This window comes from Phaethon aethereus (genome assembly GCF_964289735.1).
Source record: "Phaethon aethereus genome assembly, chromosome: 1".
Lineage (NCBI taxonomy): Eukaryota > Metazoa > Chordata > Aves > Phaethontiformes > Phaethontidae > Phaethon > Phaethon aethereus.
This window is the reverse complement of record NC_138575.1, coordinates 187,370,261-187,394,730: the sequence shown is the minus strand read 5'-3', so window position 1 is coordinate 187,394,730 and position 24,470 is coordinate 187,370,261. Positions and strand designations below refer to the sequence as shown.

The window sequence follows — 24,470 nt, the reverse complement described above, 5'->3', positions numbered from 1 at the left end:
ATGTTTATGCTTCCGGTTGGGTTGAGGGATAAATGGATGCATCTCCAAGATGGTCAGGCAGATATTGTAGTAGGTGGACCTTTGGTCTGAAGCAATAAGGCTGTTCTTGACAGCTAAAGGTCTCTGTTTCCCGCAGTACAGATACTGGAAACACTGAAAATAGGCAAATTGCAAATAAAAGTCAGGGGTTCGATTTGCATTTAGACATGTGCCTGTGTTAAAAATCTGTATTAAAAGCAGCAAGAAAAGGAGAGCAAGGAGGCAAGAAAAGAAACGTTTGTAGGCTAGCTGGGAGAGAATAAACAAAGAAATTAGCTTTTGGGGGGAGGCAGAGCTCTAGTTGAAAGTGAGGTTTGGGACCACAGTCAAGAAAACTTCTTGTCATTTAATCCCACTGTGCTGGGCAAAACAAAGCTCTTTCTACAGGCTTTGTTAATAAGCAGGACTGTATTCAAGACGCGTATGATTCTGTCACCAGTTTTTCCTTCAAAGAGAAAGAATTCAGAAGTCTGTTGACAAATTATTTGGGTCAAAAGGGGGGAGCAATATTAAAGTGATATCTATGTTATAAGAAGCTTGTGATTTTGCTGTCTCTCTCACTTTACCTGTCAACATCAGTTGGTGTCTGTAGAAGGTGTGGCACGGTACTTGCAGATAGCTAAACCTGGTTAGGGCCCCCTGAGTGAAAAAGGGCCTCCATGTGGGCAGGGACCAGCCTTCAAGCCAAGCACATTGTAAGGCCTGGAGCCTGTTTTGTCTGATGAGCCATTTCTTTTCCTCCAGTTTCTAAAGCAATTGGCGGTTTAGGATTGCCAGATTTTAAAGTAGAGGACCGCCATGTCTGTCCCGAAGCCCTGAAGCCCAGCTGTATTTCTGCTGTCACTCCTACCTTCTGCACCCGACGTCCCCGTGGCCTGCCATGGCTGCTGAGGAAGGCAGTGGCACCCTGCCCCAACCAGCCTCCGCCCCGTAACCCCTGGTCCTCACTGGTTCCTTGGCAGCTGCTTCAGCCACGCAGGTTTTAAGGCATCAAAGCAAACCATAAGGGGGGGGTGGAAGCACAGGCAGCGATGGGATTTCCCATCCTTCATACTCAATTCCAGTACTGCATTCTAAAAGCAAACAGTAAATATAAGGAAAGACTGTATCTTACATGTTTTTAATATGAGATGCATGGACACAGGTCCTGTGATTGGCGGTCTATCTGGCAACCCTACTGACAGTACCAAGTCCAGCCCTTGCCTTGGCCACGTGGTCCCTGCATGGTCTGCTGCCTGGTAGGGAGGGCTGAGAGTTTGTTACAGTCTCTATTTTCACACTTAAGTTAAAGAATTCACCTGCAAGGCATAATAAAAAGTGAATGATGATTACATTTAATCAGAGGATTTAATGTAAGAACCATTACTGGCTGGAATAGAAGCTGGTTTGATTTTCCTTGGCCTATGCTTTTAAAATCAATTTTTGAGTGAGTGAGCTACTTTCAGTTTTCATGTTGTTGTTAGCTTCTTGGTTGTCCTCCCATAGATGACCTTCCCAAGATTTTTAAGTATCAAATTACATATTTAGAGTCCCAGTGCAAGGATAATTCTATTACTTCATTTCACTGAGGTCTTAAGTATTAGTGGAAGAAGAGTGAGGGGTGGTGGGGACGAAGTCTGGACGATGGCACCTCTCATGGCACAGTGCTGCAGGCTCAGGCCTGGGGAAGCGCCTTTGAGGTTTCAGGGTGCTGTTCACTGTGGCCCTTCTGTAGACTGGATCCCCTCTGGGGTGGGTCCTATTCTCTGGGAGAGCCTTTTAATCTGTCTGCCTGCCTTCTGTCCCAGGGGATGGAACAGAGCCAGGATCAGTCCTTGGATCTAAACAAGCGGTTGATGAGGTTTGATCCAAATCCTCCCTATCAGTCTCATTTTCAGTCTTTTGCAATATTTACATCACCAAACCCTGCTGGTGTTATATGTGCCAAGTACCAAACGTTTACCTTTTTTTAGTCCTGTTGAATGACAGTAGCTGGGAAGAAAGAACCTCAGAACCCAGTGGGTTTTAAAGCAGTTGCAGCAGAGTTAGATTTGCTCAAATATAAAAGAGGTGGGGAAAGTTACTGGAATAAAGCAAACTTCAGAAGAAAGAATGACATTTCAGTCCAAGTGGTGCACCTAAGGGAAACGTAAAGCAGTCTCAAGCAGTAGAATTTTTCATCTTAGATGTTTGAATACATTTCCCTCCTATAGCATATATAGTAAAGAGTAAATAAATTGAATCTTTGGGTGATTCTAGGTATAAAAAACCCAGTGTTACTTAAGTCTTTTAAAAATGCAAATATAATCCATTTAATATTATCTATTAAAATGTGCATATACATAGTATGTTTTAAAGCATACTGTATTAGGAAGCTGCAGCCTATTAGCGTAATGGTAATCTGAATTGTTATATTTAGTCCTATTTTATAACTGATGTTTGTCCTTAGTAGCACAGTAATAATTCATTTTAAATATAATTGAATAGGGAGCTTTGACATAAAGTGGAACGTAACGTTGTTTTATGCAAACTTCTCTGAAATTAACCTTTGAATAACCAGATTTGAAATGATGTGTATTTTCAACCCATGCTTTGGGAAAACACATGGAGAAGTGCATGTAACCTAACAGCTTACAACTCGGAAACAGAAGTGAGCATTCCCATTTGCTGCGACCCTTGCCGTTTCTCCCAAAGCGTTTGCTGAAGTCAGAGCGCGTTATTGTGCAGCTGTGAGGAAGACGCTGAAAACAATGACCTATTTTTAAGGTCGCGTTCCCCTTTTTTTTTATTTCGAGGCTTGCGTTTCACAAAGTAAAGCAAGGTTGACTGATGGCGTTGCTCAAGCGATGCTGGCAGAGTTCTGGCGGCGGTACCCCCGCGGCTCCGCGGGCTGGCCGTGCTGCGGGAGAGCTGCCGGCCACGCAGGCCTGAGCCGAGGCACGCCGGGAGTCGTGTTTTTCGGCAGGCATGCTGGGACTGGGAGTTCTTCCGCTGTACTTCCTGTCTGCCATGGCCCTGTGTTTCGAGGTAGGATCCGTCCGGCGTCGATGTGTGCGGGCGGTGAGTGCCAAAGCTCCTCGATGGGTGCTGGGGAGCGGGACCACCCCCCGCGCCCCTCGCAGCCGCCCTCCGCCGCCGCGCGACCTCCGGCTGCTCCTGCCCGCTCCGCAGCCCTGCCTTCCCCGTCCACCCGTAACCCCCGCAGTGGGGGAGGGCTGCCAGCGGGGCTTCGTGCACGGCTTTCCGGGGGTTTGCTCGGGGTAGAGGTGGGGGGCAGAGGTGTACGGAAGGTGGCCGCCGAGGCACGGCCGTGAGCTGTTCCTGCGCATTGAAACACATCCCCCTTCCGTGTACCTGCATGTTGTGCGTCTGAATTCACGGGCGCGGAGTTAATGGCAGCTTTGATTGTTAGAAATTACTTTTAAAACCTCTCACTGTGTTCACAATATTGATAACTCTTTCCTGTCTGGAAATTACAATGTTGTTGTTGTTTTAATAAGACAATTACAGTTGTCGCTTTGGCTTATTGGTTTTGATTTGTGATGTGCACGGGGTAATTCTGTCACATTAAAAAGTTCTTAGAATCTGGTTTGGAAAGCAGTTAATAGGTCATCTACAGCTCGTAGCTCTGTAGAAGTTTTATGTGTGCTTATTTCTGCACAAATGTAATGCGGCAACGTCTCTCTGAAAAGGAGATACCTTTTTTATTTAACATGGCAAAGTTATTTTGAAATTTCTGACTTCCTTGCAGGTCTGTGTCATACCATTACTTAGGTTTTTAGGCATTTTAAACTGATAATTTTATTTCTGAGAGCTCAGGCGGAACAATACTACAAATCTGTTACTATTTGACCACATAATTTCTTAATGACACCAGTAAAAAATTCATTATGTGTTTATAATTAACATATTTAATTAAGTAATTAATTAAAATATTAATTTTTAAAATGAGTTAATGATGATTAGAACTTGACTAAGTGACAGTGGGCCGTGCTGATCTGGGGCAATTCCAGTATCACCAGCAGATTTAGGTTTTTTGGAATTGAGCCTACCTGTACCCCTAAGCAACTAAGTCCGGGGTTGTAGATGATGAGCCAGATTTGTGCCTTTTGCTGTGTTCCTGGTGAAGGGAACATGATCCTGGCTGGTTTTAGTCACTAGAGCAATCCATGAGGGGTATCGCTGGCTTTCTGTACATTAAAGCAGTCCTGAGGTTGCTGCTGTGAGTTCGATAGCACCTGCTGGCTGGGGGATCTGGGGAAGGTGCAGAAGCAGAATTAAGGTCCTTCCCTCCTCCTGTGGGCAGTAAAACAGACATCCAGCCAAGCAAGACACAACACAGTACTTCTGGTTTTACTGCATATTGCTGTTTCTTCAGTTTGAACAAATGGATGAAAGTAAATAGGTGAGGCTAATCGGTGAGTTGAGTGGTTAGAATGTCATAGTAATTTGTTAATAAAATGCCTGAAGGTGCACGGAAGGTCTTGTCACTGATGAGTAAAAAATAATCGCGTCAGAAAACTGAAGTGTATGTTTCAAGGGGATCCTGTTGCAAAAGTTTCATGCTCTCATTTTCTCTGAATCCACTTTTTTGTAAAAATCAGTAGACAGATGGGATTGTGGCACTGGCAGAGATACTAAGGAGTGCTTCTTTATTTGTTAGATCTTCTCTGTGTGAGTAGTCCTAGAATAGGAATTATTTCAATTTAGTCCTCTTGGTAGACCCTTGCACTCCAATATAAATTTTTAGAGCACACTAAGGATTCATAACATAGTTTGCAATGTAGATGATACAAAATGGAGAGGAAAAGGTGTTTCCTAGAGTGACAGTGATGCTAAGGGGAGCCTGTGTCCTGCAAAACTGTAGGCCAAGTGTCTCAGAAAAATACGGGGGTTGTATTTCAGAGTACCAACTTCTTTCTTACTTTTTGGAGGGAAAATATTTATGTCACTTATATGTAAATATATCATGGGAAGGAGTACACAGGGGACGTAAAGCACTGTTCCTGTGTCTTCCACAGTACGTATATGGGTGAGTAATTCCTTGCGAATTGCAAGTCCTATTGACTAACCTGTTGCAAGGTCAGGTTGATGTTACTAATGTCTTCCTGCCAAAGTATGGTAGTGGGTATAGTTTTGCAGATAATTCTGGACATTTCATACATTCTCTATATAGAATTCTGTACCTCTAGATCTGTCTTCTCTCAGCAACATTTTTCTTTTGCCAGTAAGGCATGAAATGGATGGATTTTTCCAGTGAGACATACGGCAAAATGAAGCTGTTGTCTGTAAAGCTGCATCTACAGTAGCTTTTCCACAGCATAAATAAATTGTTTGAGAAGGTGAGGGAAGACGCCTTTTCTAACCCGCAGTACAAAGTGCTGATAAGAATTTCTGGTTCAAACTAGGGCTAAAACAGGAATAGTTTTGTCCATGACGGTTGCATTTGTGGTGGTATAATCAAGAACAGGATTTGGGCTTGATACGGTTATTGTGCTTGTTTGTTTTGTTTTGTTTTTTAACAAAATGCTCTCATTTTCTTAGATAATAACACTGGTCCATGTGCTATCTACTTTTAATTTCAGGTGGTGGAAAAATAAGAAACAAAATGAAACCTTTCCAAAGTGCTTGTCTTTTCAAGAGTCTGCTTGCCAGTTGCTATTGTCACGGTCAGCTTCAGAGCTGTCTTCTCCCTCCTGTTGTAAAGAAGATAGGTTATGTGGTGGGACTGCACAACTGTGGATTTTGGAGGCCAAAATCTTTATTGGACACAGCTAGATTCACTCCGTCTTTTAACAGTCAGCATAGGAAAAAACATCAGGATTCTCAAGCATTGTGGAAGCATGAGGCTGTGCAGAAGTATCTGGAGACTCTAAGCAAGGAATACCAGCAGGTTAGTCGTCTGTTAAGTGCTGACTCAATAAATGACTTTGAGGAAAGAACCCTGAGGCGGAGATATGCCGACCTGTCCCCCATTGCAGCTGCATTTCAGGAAATCAAGGAGGCTGAGAGAGAAGTTCAGGAGTTAGAAGCTATGTGCAGAGGTAAGAACTCATCTGCTTGCTTCTTTGAAAACAGTAGCTTTGCTTGCGATAAACTTCATTGCCCAGCCTTTGAGGAAACCTTCTAAGTAAGTTAAACCAGCCCTGGAACACCCCCTGGTCCCATGCTCCTGGGAGCATGCACACTGTTAGGCCTTTCTGCACCCAGCCACATCCTTCCATTTTTCATCTCACCTCACTTCAGTTTGAGGTCTTAATACAGCCAACTGGGGAGAGTGGGGCTCGTCTGGAACCTCAGGGCTATCCATCTAGCAGAAACAGTTTGGAAATGTTTGGTTTAAGGTTGTATTTTGGTAGAACCGAGAGCAGTGTGATCTGAAGAAAAGAAAATCAGCAAGCCTAATGCATTTGATAGATGCAGGCTTCACCCATGTTATTTAAAATGTGATTCCATCTAGTCAGTTCATGGATACTTACTGAGCAAAGTGTATAAACTTTCCTTAGGCTCTGAATTGTCAGCATCCAATTTAAATGGCAAAAGCTTTCTTCGAAAATATTTGAGGAGTGCTCTAAGGAATCAAAACTGATGGTTGTCTAAGAAGCTGTTGCTTTTCAATACTCTGCTACAGTAGAAGTTGTGGTAAAAAAGAATGAAAAATTGTCGCTGTTTCTGATACCATTCAGGAATAAGAAGGTATACAGGGAGTAAAAGAATTTACAAAATAAGTAACAGTGCAATATTTTGAGAAAAAAAAAATGTTAGAAGTCTGAGAAGAGGTCCACACAGTAGGAAAGAAAAAAATGTCATCCACTGGGCTACACAGATAGATATTAAGCCAAGAGAGGGAAACATTGCCCTGGAGAGAATGAGGCTTACATTAAAGAAGGGAAGCAAGGGAAAAGCAAAGAACAGGAGAAATGGGTAGCCAGCGGTGTAAATGGAGGAGGGTGCAAGTTCATGGTACCTTTCAGAGAGAACCAAGGGGTGTTGACAAAACAGTAAAAGCCATATTGAAATAAAGCTGGTAAAAATGTATCTTGTTTACAAGGGTGGAAAACATTTGTATTCTTTCATTTTAGCAATAAATAGATGTTTGCTTTTGGAAAAAATGGTGGTTATTGAAAAAGTTTTAATCCCCAACCCTCTCAAGTCTCTTCACTGGAGAACGAGGAAAAGGAATGAAGGTGAGGAGGGACAAAAATTTAACACTGAAAAAGAAATGTTCTTGGAAGAATTAGAAAGTAATAAGAAAACACTGGAAAATTCATACTTCAACTTAAAAAGGCTATGTTTGGATCAAGTAAATATAATGAAAAATTTTTCTAATTCCGTAAATTATTATGTGGATGAATGGAGTGGCTTCTAGTTGAAAGAAGGGAAAAGAAAAGAATGACAGAAAATTGCAGCCAAGAAGTTAATTAAATGGAGCCACATTATTTTATCTGTACTGTTTGTTGTGTGGCCAAGTTAAAACACAGATGTTCCCTTCATTTGACTGCTCTTTGTTTTCTGTTTAGCTCCCTAACTGGTCCTCTTCACTGTAGTACCTGAATTCCTCACAATTGCTACAGGATTTTATATTTGCAACACTCAGTGAAAGCAGAAAAAATACTAATTCCCGGTTTGCCACTGGTGATGTGAGTCACGGGGTAGATTAAGTGAATTCTTAAAGGTCAGGTTTGCAGAGAGGTTGGAATGGGACATCAATCCTTTGAACTTTAAGCTTGGTGGTCACCAGCAGACCATTCTTTTACCTCTGCTGACAGTAGTTAATTTGATACTGTTTATTTAACTAGTCCATAATGGTGCTTTTTGGAGCAGCTAGAAGCCTTTGATCAGTGTCCAGTTTGGGTTGGAGACGTGACATACTGGTAGGGAAATTTATACAGTTCTTGCCTTATGTACAGGAGATGCCAGGTTCAAGTGTTGATCTTTCAACTTTTATTTAAAGAAAAAAAAACCCAGAGCGTAAACTAAAAACTGTGATATGGAGGACCTGCTGCTGTCCTTGCCCAGTATACAAAGCTGATTCAACATCTCAGCCCATTTAGTTCTTAAGACTCGCTGCTGGGGCCACCAGTCAATGTGCGTGTGTGTTGGCTGCTGTGAACGGGAACCAGATGCCCAGAGGTGTGGAACCCGCAGTCCTTGCGCCTGCCTTTGGGATACCCAGTTCCTGCTGAAGAATCCAGAGCTCAGGCAACTGGTCATGCAAGGCGAGGAGATGCATTCAGTTGTTGTGTCCAGTTTTATGCTGCATCTGAGGCAAACGTATGGTTTCTGTGCTGGCCACAAGGCATAAGACTTTCTCCTCCTCTTTATTGCTTTCTTCCCTCACTCTTGATCCCAGCTGTTCAAAGCTGTCTTCCGCCATTTGTGCTGGTAATTGTCCAAGTGTAAATTAAATCTGGTTCAATTTGGCATGATAAAATACATGTGTTCATTTAACCAGACTTGGGTGGGTTTTTTCTTTCAGTGGGTTGAACTGGTTTACTTTCTGATGAGATGAGTTACAGAGCCACTCCTCAGCTGGTAGAACAGTAGGAAGAAAGATGAAAAGGAAAGGGTGCTTCCTGTTTTGGCAGTGGCAGGTTTTCCACTTGACTCCAGCTGTCTTCCAAGTTTCTACTTAGTGTGTAATCTAATGCTAACTGATCAGCATCTTTAATTATTGTAAACTGGAGCCTCCACAGCAGAAAAGGTTTGGACCTTCTGCTAGCTTTACCAGACAGTGTTTCCTAGTTTAGCAGAAAGCTCTAAAATGTGGGAAGGGGCAATCTGATTACAGAGTCATTGAGTAATTTAGTTTGAAGAGGATCTCTGAAGGTCATTTGGTCTGATGTCCTGCTCAAGGCAGGACCAGTTAGAGCAGGTTGCCCAGGGCCTTGTCCAGTTGAGTTTGGAACATATCCAAAGATAGAGATCCTACAACCTCTCTGAGCCCCTGTTTCAGTGTCTGACCACCCTTAGGGTGGAAACAGTTTTCCTAGTATCTAATCAGAATTTCTCGTATTCCAGTTTATGTCTCCTTTTATATCACTATATGCAGAGACTGTTTCCATCTTTTTGATGCCTCTCTGTTAGGCAGTTGTACAGGACAATAAAACCTCCCCTCCCCCTGCTTTTCTTAAGGAACACAGTTTTCTCAGCCTCTTTTCATACATCCTTTGCTCCAGCCCTTGACCATCTTGGTGGTTCTCAACTAGACTCACTCCAGTATTTCCATGCCTTTCTTGTGCTGAGGAGCTCAAAACTGGACACAATTCTCTAGGTTGTGGTCTCACATGCACAAGAGAGGGGAAGGGAATCTCCTTAAGCAAAGCGTTGAAGGCTCTCCCACATCTGGTGACTTGCATCCATAACTCCCACATCTCAGTGATCTATTGACTAGAAGGAGACAGAAGGTTAGAAACCTCATTATTATCATCATACAATTATTTGTAGTGCTCACCATAATGAGTTGCCTACACGTTGTTGAATATATGGGTGTTTCCGGGCAAGTCAAGAAACAAAAAATTCTGCTGCATGAAAAAGTGGAATAAGGGAAACTGAGGCACTTCTCTGCAAGCACGTTTTTGATGTATTTTTCCTATCTGTGGATTTGCCCCTGGACTGTGGATCTGTGTGACATAAACACCAGTATAAGTGAGAGTGAGTAACTGCCAGGTGGGACTGGCATCCATTTGATGCAGACTTTGAGCCATAATGTAGAGATTGAGAGGTAAGATATCTGCTACTCCTTCCAGCACAGCTGAAAAATATAATCATTTTAGTTAGCAATATGAATCCTGGCTTGGGCTGCTTTTATTTGATATTTTCATGCTGGCAAAATGCAACTGCAAGCTTTTATGTGCTACAATGCATGTCTTTGGACGGCTGTATTCTAATTTGCTCTAAGCTAGGTGAGATTGCCTAACATCTATTCCTGTTGTTGGAATTTAGAGCTAGACAGCAGAGATGAGAAACAACTTCTAGAGCTTGCCTTAGAAGAGAAGGAAACCCTGGATAAGAAAATCAGCATGTTGTGCAGAAAGGTGAGCCTGAGGTAAAATTATACAGCTTTGTAAATAAAGATGTCAGAAAAATGTTCCTTTGTGATCTTACCAATAGACTCTTGACACTTGGGTTTGAAACTGAAGTCCAGCTTCTGTATTCTCCCTGAAAAGAAGTGGTAGCATTAATTGTTAGTAAGCTTCTTACTGATAATTTTGTTCTAGAAGCTTGTTATTTTAATTATTTTTGTGTGCTTGCTTGTCTGTCTGCAGATGCTGAAGGTGATTAAAAAATGGTGAGTCTGTGCTATTGAGACCTGACTTGACATCCTAGTAACTGTTTGTGGCAGCACAGCATGCATTCTTGAAAGATTTCTGATTGGAACTTGCAGTCTTTCATTTTCTTTTCAGATGACATCATCCCATGAGTGAGGAAATTAATTATAAGCAGAGAAGCTGAAATGATTCAGTGGAGAGCTCTATGTTTGGGCTCATTTCTATGTTCAGATTGAAATAATACGAAATGGGACTTTCTGAAAACTAAGTTTAATGTGAAGATTGGCTGGGTTATAGCTAATAACGTTGTGTTCATAGGTAGTTGGGGCTGGAGTGGATGATTTGGCACTTGACTTCACAGGATTGAATTTTCAGCTAGCTTTCCTCTGGATGCACCAGCATATCCCGTTTCCACACTGACTGCACTGAGTTGCAATGGCCATTGGACAGTTTTTAGTCATACTTACTAGTTTTCCAAAAGAAATCAGTGATTATGTGCGCTCAGGCTGTGGCAATTGTGACAGATGGCTATAAATTTGATTAAGAGGAGATACAGAGTCATGAAGGAGATAATGACATTCTTTTTTTTTTTTTTTTCCCTTTTCAGCTTTTCCAGCTTCTTGTGCCAAAGGAAAAATATGATAGAAGTCATGTCATATTAGAAGTGACAGCTGGCAGAACAACTGGAGGTCAGCAAAGTCCCCACTGTAAAGATTACTTCAAACCTCCATCCAAGTTTATTAAACCTCTTATGGATTATTCTTAATGCCTTTTTATACTTTAATGGTATAAAGTAATACTTTCTAAAGAAGAGTATTAATCTGTCTAATGACTGTGGCTAGAGTTGCAGCTAAATCTAAAAACTGTTGCCTGCCATTTTGTGAACTGCTATTTATGTCATAGCGCCTTTATATTTTTAGGAGACATCTGCCAACAGTTCACTAAAGAAATGTTTGAGATGTACCAAAACTATGCAGAATATAAACGTTGGACCTTTGACATTGTGAACTATACGCCGGCTGAGATAGGTACAGTAGTTCTTCAGACATTCCATCAAGACAATGACATTAAAAGCAGTGTTTCTGTGCTGTATTTGTCACACACTGTCTCTCTAGGTGGGCTGCATCATGCCGCTGCTCATATTTCGGGAGATGATGTCTACAGGCATCTGAAATATGAAGGAGGGACTCATCGAGTCCAGCGAATCCCTGAGATGGGCCTATCATCAAGAATGCAGCGTATTCACACTGGGACAATGTCAGTTATTGTCCTCCCTCAGCCAGAGGAGGTAAACTAATGTTAATCAGGGTGGTAAGTCAGAGTATTCCTGCTCGCCCGTTTTGGCATTGGAGTAGGTGCTATTTAAAACCATGTTACTGTTCTGGGATCTTATTGATACCCAAGTGCTTTCTGCAATTCCCAGCAAGTGAACCACAAGTTCTCTGACTCTGGAAGGCGATAGTCCTTGGCTCTTGTACCGTACATGTTTAAGTGGGTCATCAGAAGCAACTTTGCAGAGATCTGCTATTGCCTGAAATGTTGTGTAAATTCAATGAGTATTCCAGCCCCAACACGCACAAAGGTGGCTGCTGTGAGTAAGCCAATCTTAAATTGCATCATGTATTAAGACAGGGAATATATCCAAGAAGATATTCAGTGTTGCATAGTAATGTGATTCTGCAGGCCCTTTTGATTTTTTTTTTTTTTGTTTCCTTTAAATTATTGCTGTCCTTCTCTTAACAGGGACAGACTGCTTTCAGTTTGAATGAGTGTGTTGCCTAGTCTGAGATCTCACTGATGTGGACAGTTCTCACTTAAACCAGAAATTTACACACAAAATAAACAAAACCAGATCCCGTATGCTTTCCCTGCACATTCTCCTGTTTCCTTGTAATGCTTTCCTTGCAACATTGATCAGATCTGAATGTTCCTTTCCCATTCACTGAGCTCAGACTATGGTCCAGGTCATCGTGGACTTGTATTTCCAATGCTGCAATCCTTACTTGGATCTGGGTACACCCATTTTTTCCTCAGTTACATGTTTTTAAGCACTGTTGCAAGAATTGTTTAGGCTTGACTCATGAACAAGATCCTTGTGCTGCTGTTTAGAAGTAGTTTTTTATCGTTTGCTTATTTCTTAGTCTCACTGCAAAAGATAGTGGTTTTACAAAAAGTTGTTGATTATGTTTTCTTGCACACACACACATCCCCCCTGTTTTGTGAAGGATCTGAAGCGAGAGTTTCAAAAAATAAGTGAAATATTTAAAGCATCACTTGCTTTGCAGAGATATTTGACACTGCATTTTTTTAAAGTATAGTAATAATAGCTGTTACTCAGGAACAGTTGTAAGGGAGCAATTTTTTGAGAAGTGATTTTTCTTTTTTTTTTTTTTACACTCAGTATCGTTGACATTCAGATATTTTTAGAATGAGCAGAAAGTAGTGATTTTCTTTGATTCTAGGTTGATGTTAAAGTGGATCCCAAAGATTTGCGTATAGATACGTTCAGGGCCAAAGGAGCAGGAGGGCAACATGTTAACAAAACTGATAGCGCTGTGAGAATTGTACACCTTCCCACAGGTGAGTCTGTATTTCGTGTTTCTAACCACCCATCATTTCATCCCTATCCTGAAGAGAAAGCTTGTGGTCCTGCAAGTTGTCTTTTAGAGTGAGTTTGCAGTGTTGGGCCTTATACCAAAAGAAGGAAGTAGCCACTTCTGGTTCTGCCCCTATTCTACCAAGGTAACGTGAGAAAAGGCATATGTACCAGTGGCACAATGGTCAGCGAGTTGCTGTTTTGCCAGTTGTGTTTTCAGGGGGAGTGTTTAACGAATACAGTGTCTTTGAAGGATGAAAGAACAAATGGAGGGTGACAGGGATGGGATGGAAGAGGTAAATAATTAGTGCTGTGTGCTCTGTACCTTCAGGAATAATGACCATTGGCAACCAAGGATGCGCTTTGCCTAGCTGGAACCTGTGTAGTTACATGACTGAGAAAAAAGGAGGCTTGAAGATCTTCATTCAGTACTAGATAATGCTATCGTATGTTGAATAGGAAGGAAAATATATACTGATGGAAAGGTAGTGTATAGACAGGTCCACTCTGTCTTTCTTGGGATTTGTTTTTATTGAAATTCAGTAAGCTGCTGTCTGTCTGTCCAGATGCAGAATCTCTTTAGGCACAGGAAATTCCAGTAGTAACCTGAAAACAGCTGTTTCCGATATGCCTTTTTATTTCAGAAATCAAATGAGAAGTAAAAATAAGTACTAAATTTCTTTTAAAGACCTTTGGTTTACATTATTTCATTATTCATAGTTAAGTTCAACACTCACCAGTATTGTTTAGATACCCTTCTTTGCTTGAATAATGAATTTTCCAGCCTCCAAGAGCTTATCTAGACTGAGACTCTGAAAACTTGTGTTAGACTGTTTTAAACGTGCTTCCATAGAGTGTGCAAATTGCATTTTTAACATGTGATAGCTAATTGGAGTGAACCCATTTTCTGGAGGCAATGTCAGAAACTTGTTTGCTTCATGACATTTTAGAATAGCCCTGACTTCTCTGTAGCACTGAACAAATCCCCTGGTACAGCTGTGAAGAGTTTAAAAACATACTAATGGTTCCAGCCGGTGTGTTAAAATGACTTTTTACCCTACAGCTGAAAGGCCCTACAAAGCAGCACTCTAGAAGGTTTCATTTGCCTAATGTGTTAGAATTAATTTAGCTTGTTTGTTCTTTGTTATAAATGGGCTTTTGATCTGAGCTCTCTTGACTCCCTCTGTAAAGGACTAGCAGTTGAGTGCCAGCAGGAGCGATCACAGCAGATGAACAAGGAAATAGCTCTGCAGACGCTGCGAGCTAAGCTGTACCAGCAGATCATTGAAAAACAACTAAGTCAAGAGCAGAGTGCCAGAAAACTGCAGGTGAGAAGATGTGATTGCTGAAATTTGGAGAGGGTGCTATGTTGTAGATTTGTTTCTGATCTTTTTGAGTGACGGTGACAGGGCAAGTGAGTGCGTGCGTCTAACCCGCTGTGCCTACAAAGGAGAATCTAGTATTGTAAAATGGTAAGTCTGGTTTTTACTTATCCCAGTTGAATGCTGTTGTACACTTGTCAGGCAATGAAAAAAAGACATCAAGTGCACCTGGCAAGAAAAATGTCAAAAGACTAGCTGGAATTATCCAAAAGGCAACACTCAACATCATGCACTGAATCCCCCTATTAAGGCCAGGGTTACACAAATAAAGCATCAGTAAAAAGTTATTTTCCATGAAAACTAGGCTCAGAAGTTCTCAAAGTTGTATTTTAACCTGTTTCTAAAACAGAGTATTTGATAAGACCATACAGAGCTTTTGAAAGAAACAAGTATATAAACAGTCCTGCCACTGTGCAGTTAGGTAGAAGGCTATTTGATACTGGTTTAGGTAACCTTTTAAGGAAGAAATAGCTTCCATAAAAGAGTTACCTCAAGTTATGCTGCAGAGTGTGCTTTTCTCTTAAAATGTGTTATCCTTCTTTTCCCATTCGTTGAGTATTTTCCCATTTGTGGTGCAAACTTCAACAGTGATTGACAGGAATAAAAATACATCAGAATTACGGAATTATTCAGTACTCCAAAGTTTCCAGTTTAACTATTTAATAAATAATTTCAAGTTACATTTAAGTGTATCATTCAATAAATTCCTCATTTTGAAATATACATGTTGGGTGCAGATGAAATGTTAAAAAAAGCCCATTGAAGCAGACACACATTTCTCTAAGCAGTTTTTAGCATTTAATACTCCATTTTATTGAAGTGTTTAACCACACAAGAACGCTACATTTGGTTTTCTGTTTTAAAACTTATAGAATTGCTTGCATTCTTGCACTTTACCACTAGAGGACTACTATTCATATTCTTAATTTACTCCTCTTCCAGTGCTAGTTTCTGACAGCCAAGTGTTAGTGGAACTCCTTTGCCACACGTCGATTGTGCTGCTTCTGTTATTAACGATGCCTACTTTCATTATTTTTTGTAGGAGCTACAGTCCTCGAAAAAAGAAAAACACTCTTACATTTGTGGACTAAGGACTCATATAGACATATCTCTTGCCTTACGTGACTTTTGAGAGTTTACGTAATTCAGCTACAGACCTGGAACAGAAGTGTACTGGAGGATGTAAAAACTTGATCTGTGATACAGAATCACAAATAATACAATTTAGTAATGCCCCAATATTTAAAAAAAACCCATATGCTAAACCAGTGCCCACTAGGTTTGTAGTTGGAACAGGCTGATCCATTAAAATTTATTCTAGGTATGCTGTTTTAAAGTAGTATTTGATTATTTTTTTAAACACAGTATAATGGAATTTTTTTTTTTTTTTTCTGCTTTGCTACAGTTGGGAACAAGAGCCCAGTCAGAGAGAATTCGTACTTATAACTTCACCCAGGACAGAGTCACTGACCACAGGATCTCGTATGATGCGCGCAATATCAAGGTAATGGTTGCTTGTGAGAGTATTTAAAATAAGATACTTATGTGTACTAGTACTTAGTGAAAACCATTTAATATATATGAGGAAATCAGATAGCCAGTTGTGCTCTGACAGAATGCCGTAGATGTAGAAAGCTTAAAACTTTCTTTCCTGCCTTGTTGTGGACTAGCATTAAAGATGACTGGCACAGGATATAACTCGCTGGCCTATTCTCTGTGCATTTTTCTCCTACTATATGAGTGAAAAATGATCAAGCATGTAGTCCTCAGCGTACTCTGTGAGTTCCTCACCCAAACTAGGCGAGTGACATTTGAGATTCTTGAAGCTTGGTAAAAACTTTTCCTTTATATTTGCCTTGCAGGCCACAGCTAAAAGAAATGGAAACCGATTGCTATCATTTTAAGATTACTTGAGGTCTTATTTCTGAGTAAATCTCTTCATATGGCTCGAATCTTATTTATTGTTTTTACGGGGAAACAAATACCTAATAATGCATTTTTGTGTATTAAATTTACGAAAATGTTTTGAAATTTAGGACAAAGTTTAGAGTGACCCTTCAGTATTTTGGCTTAGGTATCCAGTTTACTCTAAGTGCTGTTACGTAAGGAGCAATGCTTTTCGAACTGTACCCACAGGTGTCCTGGCAACTTCAGAGAACACAGGGCGTGCTGAATATGGCATGGTTCATATTCAGTGGTGTGGGGAGTAGGTACACAAATACCATGGTGGAGCAGAATGCGAAGAAGTTCCACGATTGCATAAAAATGACTTCTGTTAGTTGAGCTTTTCAGTTACTTAGCACTGGGAACTAGTTAACTTTTCTGGAGTGAAACTGGAACTATAAACTGCCTAACAGAAGTTAGTTGGACTTTGCTTGCAAAATGAACTAGTTCTTGGCACGAAAAAGAGCATTTCAATGAGGTTCTTCAATCCTGGATTGTTTTTGCTAGAGGATTTTCACGTAAACACATGGGTTACGTGAAAGCACAGCAGGAAGGCACCGGTAGCTCCTCTTGTTGCTGGAATCAATGTGCTTTTCAGCAGCAGCCAGCCGAAGTCCCGCTGCTGTGCACCATGCCATGTTGCTTTCACACAGGGGAGCCGCAAAGATAAGCAAGTGGCTTCACCAAGATAAGACTCCAGGCAAAGTGCATTCCAGGAGCATCCCGTTTGAGTAGTCGGTGTTTCAGAATAATACTGATACACAGTCACTAATGCTTTTGTCTGTTTTTATTTTTTTCATAGGAAATTCTAAATGGGAAAGAAGCACTGGATAAGCTAATCAGCAGACTACTGGAGTTTGCAGAGATAGAGGCTGTCACCGAATATCTAGAAAATTTGCAGGCTTTGGAAGGAGGAGGCAGCTGAAGACCTTGTGTAGAGTTAAAGCAGAAGTGTTGTGTCCAGTAGCAAAATAAAACATGCATTCGTTAGGTGATGGATTAAAATCTATGCCTCTGTTTTTCAGTGTGTGATACTACTCTTTTTTTTTTTTTATATATTTTGGTGCAAATGGGTCGAGTTTATTACAGCAGGCCTAGCAGAAAAGAACAAGTTTGGAGTACTGTGTGCACATACCTTCCACCATGGCAGCGTGGCAGTACTCCTCTTTACTGTATAGCAGCTGGAAGGATAGGGAATCGTGGTGATGGGGCAGAAGAAATACACATAGTGCATGTTTTGTTTTAGGGGTGAAAGATGTTCCTCTCCAGGTGGAAGAACCTAAGCTCCCCAAACATAGTCTAGAGTCTGTGCTCATGGATACTACTTATTTTTATTCATTGATTGGGTGAGCTTCCTAAATGTAGTCCCTTTAAAAATAACTCTGTACTATGATGCTTTACTTTTTAGAGCGAATATAGAAAAGCAAAGGGAATGATCTCGGGCAAGGGGCCAGAATCTTGAGAGCGAACCCTGTCAGCTTCCTTCCAGCCGTTCTCGGGTCAGCTTAGGGTGGGTCGGGACCGTGTGCTGCAGCGGCGTGTGAAGGTACGTGTTCCAGTTTCAAATTAAGTTGATGAGATTCTGGAAGATGTTCAGCAGGATAACAGGCAGCTTCCTGCTTCTCAGCGGAGAAAACGTATTCATAGCGTAGATGCACTTTAGCAAATCGGGTAGCTCTGGAATTCAGTTTCTGCCTTGATGTCTTTGGGAATGTGTGCCTGTCCCTGAGGGCGATCCGAGTATCCGTAGAGCATGCTCGGCTTTCATAGGACTTGTGCTCGTGTTTTCCCCTAAGCACACGTTGTGCAGTGTGCTGAGGGGCACGTGTGCGTAGGCAGGCAGCAGTCGGTGCGCAGCGTTTCAGGAATACCAACGTGTTTCACCTTGCACAAAAATAAGGCAAGTGCTCTGCTGAACTGGGTCGACTTGCTAGATCAAGGTGTTCTCTCTTTATCCTGCTCTTCCCAGGTTATGCTATAAAGCTGCTCTGTACAATCTTTTGCAGGTGAATAATCAGTTCATTGTTAACGATTTAAATTGCGCCTTTATTTGGTTGATTTGTATTTGCATATTTATTTTGTAATTATCGATGATACCCGGCATTTTCTCAGTTCTGTATTTTAAGAAAAATAATTATTTCAATACTGAGTTCTTCTAATTGTGCAGTTTTTACTACTGTATGTATAACAAACAACAGTTTTAACTTTATTCAGCTATATTAAGACAGACAGAATTTGTACCAGGAAGAAAGCAGGAAACCTATACTCAGTTTCTCAATTCTGGAATTATTTTTCAGTTCTTTTGCATGTTTGCACACATTCTTTTGCATATTCTTATCAGCAAGCTTTGTCTTGACAACTTTTGACTTGCTTCCAACACTTTTAATTATGAAAACTTTAAGTTTGGTGTGGGGTTTTTTTTGTTTCCCTTTTTTTTTTTTAATTTATAGTTCTATAAGTCAATCAGGAAACATATTACCATGCTATTTAAGAGTCATTTGCACACTTGAACTTTGACTTCTTGCAGTAAGCAGTTCAGAAAAAAGACCCCTCCAGGAAGACAGGCAACGCAGCTTGTCCTTAGGCAGTGCTGACAGACTGGCAATAACTACTGTGATCAGCTGTAGGAGGAGAGTATCCAGTTAACGTGCTTCTCCAGTTACCATGTTCACTTTCGTGATGCAACCCAATTTATTTTATTAATTACATATCTTGAACAAACTTAGGAACAAAGTACACATTTTAAATAATCGGATTCTACTTCTAGGATTAGTTAATGCCTGTGAGGTTCTTTATGATGCAAAACTATTGAAACACTTTTTAAAAAATGAGCCTCATTTATTTTACTGGAAGAAAGATGGTCACGTTTTGACTGCAGGACCTTAGGGATATTTGCAATTAATTAATTTTCTGTGGCCCTTCTTTGTTGCTGGTTTTGTGCAGAGTGATGAGAAAGGGGAAAGCAGAAAGCAGCTCCCCTCTACTACTAAATTTTGGGTGTCCCCAATGCAGGCATTGAAATTTAGCAGCTAAAGCCCTTCTGCCAACCTGGTCCAGTGTGTTCTGAAGGATCTTTGATTAATCTTACCCTGCAATTGCTCGTATCTGTGTATGACAGCAGAATATGGCTATGCTCATGGAGAATTTGATAGAGCAGACCCACTTCTACAGGAGGCCATTGCCTGCAACGCTCTGCTTTACTAAAACCAGATATGTTTGCTTCTCCTCATTGAGGAAACATCATCTGAAGCTGTGTTTTCTCCTAACTTACGAGATTATTTGAAGCCATATTTTATTCTAAGTTCTTCCACCCCAGTCCTTCTGTGGGATGTAAGAGCTGAGAGGTTGTGATGGGGTTTGGCTGTGGGCTGGCGTGCCTCGAAGGAGGGATGTGGGGTATAACGATGTCATCTCCGAGGCATTTTCAGGATGGAATACTCTGAACTTGGGCTTTTCGCTGCCTACTGGCTTTCAGCAGTGAAACCACTAGCAGGAAAAATGACAGTAACAAAGTACGGGGAGGAAAAGAAAAGGGAAAGTGGCTCCTTGGAAGGCAGCGCACAGCCCCTGGGGACAGCACTGCTGGTCATGGGAGAGGAGAGCAAGAACAGGTTCCTCTGGTAGGGACGGCCTTCTGCAGCCTCCTACTCCGTTGTCAAACAGCGTTACAACAATCAGAACAAAATACCACCTGGCTTCCCCCGACGATCATCGCTGTATGTAACTGAGACCTTACGTGTGGATGCGACGTCGCAGCTGGCGCAAGGCACCAGCTTCATCTCTCTTCAGCTCCTGGTGATTGACATGAAACATAGTTCCTGGATCTCCTTCATTTCCCTGCCAAGGTCTCGAGTGGCAGCGCCTCTCCCAGCAAAGAAGGAAGCCAGACAGAGCCTGGAAGTGGCCCTTTTTACGACAGCTTGTCCCCTGCGTAAGAACAGCAGCCCTGGTACCCGACCCCAATTACTTTCATTGAATCATCAACAGAACGCACAAGGGAATGTCTCAGAAATATGGGAACTACAAACGAATTTATTCACTCGAAGCAGCAAGCTGCTTGTTCTCATTTAGCTAAAAGGAAGAAATAACCAAATGCCATCAGCACTGAAACGTATTTCCTAGTCTGGCAGAACTGTTTGCCTGGATCATAACATTTTTTTTCTAGCTTCTTAGTACAGCCGAATAGTTTTTTCATCTTCTGTGAAAAAAAGTTGCCAAAAGATCACATTGACAAAAATATTTTTTTCAGTAAAAGGAATGTTATGAAATAATTTACATGCATTCCCCAACTGTCAAAAGTGTGTATCTTTAACTCTCAGGGCACTGCTCATCATTCTTAAGGCCAGTAAATATGAATACTACTGAGTCACCATCTGTTACCATCAGAAAATTTATACATTCAGCTATATTCTGAATGTTACTAAATAGTAACTATAGGAAACCTTACTTGAACTCTGTTCAGAACTTAAAAATTAAGAATTTTAACCCAGGTCATTTCTTACTCCTAACTGATGTACAGAATAAAACAATTTCCAGTAACTGCTTAATGCGCTACTAGAAGGCACCCAGACACTGTGCTGGTGACCACAAAATAAAAGTACTTCTTTTAAGAAGCATTTCCATATTTACATACCTATTTTGGTTTATATTTACCCTGGGCCCCATTTTTAACAGAACATGCACCCATAAATCTCTCAGGTTGTCCCAAAACCCTTGAATAGATGAACAACGGTAATACAGATCGTTCAAATGAAAGCTTTATTTGGTATTTTCATATAAACTCCAAGAGCTTGCAGTATTTTCTAATTTACAACTGAGAAGCTGTTAAAAAGAAACCAGCTGTTTGTTTAACTTTACAGACAATACTTATAAACTAAAAAAGCGCTTTTCAATCACCTCACTGTTCTTCACTGTATCTCCAGTTAAGCACATCATGAAAATCTGCCGTCTTGAGCCCAGGGCCTGTACAAAGCTTTCTGATGGTTTTTAACACAGACTATTTCTGCTTTTACAAGGAAAATGAAATCTGCATTTGCTGACATTCTCTGGGAATCCTCTTGGGCAAATTTTCAGCTTATTATTTGCAACACTTTTTGCTTTGTACAGGAATTTTTATTCAAGCTCTATCCTGAAACATTTCACAAAGCTAGACTTGTTAATCACACAAACGGTTAACATGATTTCTAAGTTAAGTAGTTTAGCAGGTAGAGGGTAAGAGGACTTAAGAGGTAGACTCGAGAGACTGAGGAGATATGGCCGACAAAACAACCCAAGGGTTGCTGCAGCAGATAGCAGGAGGTACACAGACAGCTTTTGTACCAACAAGCGGAAGGATTTAAGGGCTGCAAACCCCATCGGAGGAATAGAATGAAATCTGTCTCGGGGAAAAAGAATTACCAAGAAAATCAAAACAGCACATGTAATTGGTCTTGAAATAGCTTGCGTGTTGTTTGAAAAGAGGTACGGTTGTACTTCTTCAGGGCATGAGGCAAACAGGCAGCAGAAGAGCTACAATGAGCTGTGATCTGGAGATATGGTGGCCTACGTAAGACCAGGTGAAGCTTTCCGCAGAGCTCAGTAGAGCAGGGGATAAGCCGAAGGGGGACGCTAGGGACGCGGCACAGCGGTGATAGAGATATTTGCATATATAGGAATGCTGGAGGAAGACACCAATAATAAGAAAAGTACTAAACAGAGGAGGCACAACTCAAAAAGCAAATCAAAGAAACCAAGCAGCATGAAATATTTTTTTACTCCCTTTCTGAGATGCCAAAATATGCACTGAAATAACATCTTTGGGGGGTGGGGAAAATGTTTTTATACATGCACAGGTTAGTGAAGTTAACTCAAATTCATGTAATGACCAGCCCTCCCATCTTCTAAATCTGAATATTGGGCTTGGATGATGCTGCAGCACAGATCTGGTCTACACGGGTCAAACAAAAACCCCGAACTTTATCCTATTGGGAAAGTCTGGAAATTCCCAAGCGAAGGCTTAAAATTTGCTTTCACCTCAATAGGAAAATGGATTATTCTATAACCTGGGTCAAATTAAGCAGGTCTCTGCACAGCTCCTGGCATAACAAATGCCCAGTAAAATAATCTTTTTTAATATATGCAATGTTTGCTTCTAAAAGCATCACCAACTTCAGGCAGGCCCTACCACACACACCAAAGACCTGTACTGCAAAGCTCTTTCTAAATAGACAAGACCAGGTGAAAGATGAGGCAAGGAAACAGAAATACAGAGCCCTGAATTGATTTGCTCAAAATCCCACACAAGAAATTGTCATCAGACATTTCAGTGACTCCCCCTTTCTCTCCAACTCTCCTTCTCGTATTGCTAATAATGTCTACGACAGCCTCTAAAACCAAGGATGTAGTCCTTGCTCAAGGAGCTTGCGATAAAAGCAGGAGAGCAGATAAAAACATGCTGCATGACAGAAAATGGATTAGTCAGAAAACAAAACACTCTTCTTCTGAAACAGTAGAAGGAACATTCCTTTGTCAAAAGCCAGCGCAGCCCAAGGAAGGATTAGCAAATGAGGAGCCTAACTGTGGTAATACCTAGAGGATTCCTATGGTGAATTCCAAAGGCAGAAGATTTTGCAGGGAGACGTACATACGGGTGAGAGATCTGTGCAGAACCGATGTCCTGGAAAAGCAGTGTCTGCCTTAAATCTCACACAAGACAAGATTTTTGTACTGAAGATAAAATATTTGGTTTAGAGACACAATTAAGGAAATCGAATGACAGCACGGTGCGAAATTAAACAGTGGCTTTGGATATATCAAGTTTGATTCGACTGGCTCTTATTATAATCTACACTTAAGGACAAAGAATAAACTGATCTCAAACTGACTTTCAGAGGTAGTGAGGAGTAAAGCGTTGTACTTCTTTGTGAAATGTGGGCTTTAGAAGTCACATCAGGAAAAGCAAGCGTATGGTATTTAAACCAACTTCACGAGCAGTGAACAAAGACGACATTTCATCTTTTTTCCTAATGTAAATACTCGTTTTGGTTTGTCTGTTTAACACGGTACTTGACAAAGATCTTTGGTTCATATTACAACTAACAGCAGCTCCTGAAGGAAACAAGTTTTGAATGCTTTTATTTTCAGATGTTTTTAAACATCCGCTCAAGCAATTTAGTTACAGGTATCTTAAATCACTGCCTATGACCACTTCAATGTGACAAAACCTTTCTAAGGAAAGACACACTCACTGAAAGAGGAAAGATGTCCTCTTCAGAGGATAGTAGAAGTGGAGCCTACCAAAAAAACTATACTACTGTATAAAACTGTACTAATAAACAATAATTTTACAGAGATCATAAAGAAATTAATATACTTTAGGCTTAGAGTAACAGAAGCAGGATGAGTCCAGCAGCACAAAACAAATTTTGAAGAAAAAAAAATTGTGCTTTAAAGGAAAGCACGGTCAGCTGTTAACTCAGCAGTTGGAAATGGCAAAGGAATAGAAAGGACTAGTTGTACTGGTAAATCACAGGGCACCCATGTCAGGCAGCATGATGTAGTCATGTGAAAGGCAAATGTGGTTTAAGGACGTATCAAAGAGTTATTTCCAATACGCTAAGGAGGTATTAGTGACATCACACGTGGCCTTAATCTTGCTTTAACATAGAATCTAGGCAAACTCAGGCTGGAATGGATGAAGAGAAGTGCCGGTGGAGCACTGAAGGTTCTGTCACACAGGGATGCTTTATGTGATTCTGAAGAGAAAAGACACGATGGATTCAAGAGGAAGAAAAAATACTTAGATGAAAGGCAATACTGGCGTAAATTGGGAGGAAATGAGTGAGATACACTGGTCACAAACACACACAGGCTTCAAGTTAGAGCAGACTCCTAGCTGCTGGAGAAGTGTTCAAATATGAGTAAGAACAAAACCTGAAAAATCTGTTTTTTTAACAAACCTGACAATCTCTCCTGGGCAGAAAGGATATTTCTGTTTCTAGCCTTGCATGTGAGGTCTTTCATGAGGAGTACATGTTGTACATTCCTGCATCTATGACTGTGAGAGCATCCAGCACACATCCTGTGCCTCTAAATGACAATCCAGGGCTAGATATTACAGGAGACTTTCACATTTCTCAAAACAAACATCAGAAGAAATACAACCACCCTGATGAAGCCAAAGAAACACATGGGATTAAGTACAGCACTTAATTCTCTTCTATGCGCAAAGAAGACATCACAGAATAGAAGAAAGCACTTCACCTTCCTCTGTAATACATG

At 40.9% G+C, this 24,470-nt stretch overlaps 1 protein-coding gene across 1 annotated transcript; it reads left to right on the top strand.

Moving 5' to 3' along the window:
• Positions 1–5,626: 5,626 nt before the first annotated feature.
• MTRF1 (mitochondrial translation release factor 1) lies at positions 5,627–17,718 on the top strand (the record flags this gene model as incomplete). Its single annotated transcript, XM_082014488.1, is given in 10 exon segments — positions 5,627–6,062; positions 9,964–10,029; positions 10,032–10,066; positions 10,897–10,978; positions 11,210–11,317; positions 11,405–11,577; positions 12,752–12,869; positions 14,077–14,213; positions 15,673–15,771; positions 17,014–17,718. Coding segments are annotated over 10 exon segments (1,377 nt in total). The 3' UTR covers positions 17,137–17,718.
• Between the last annotated feature and the right edge of the window lie 6,752 nt (positions 17,719–24,470).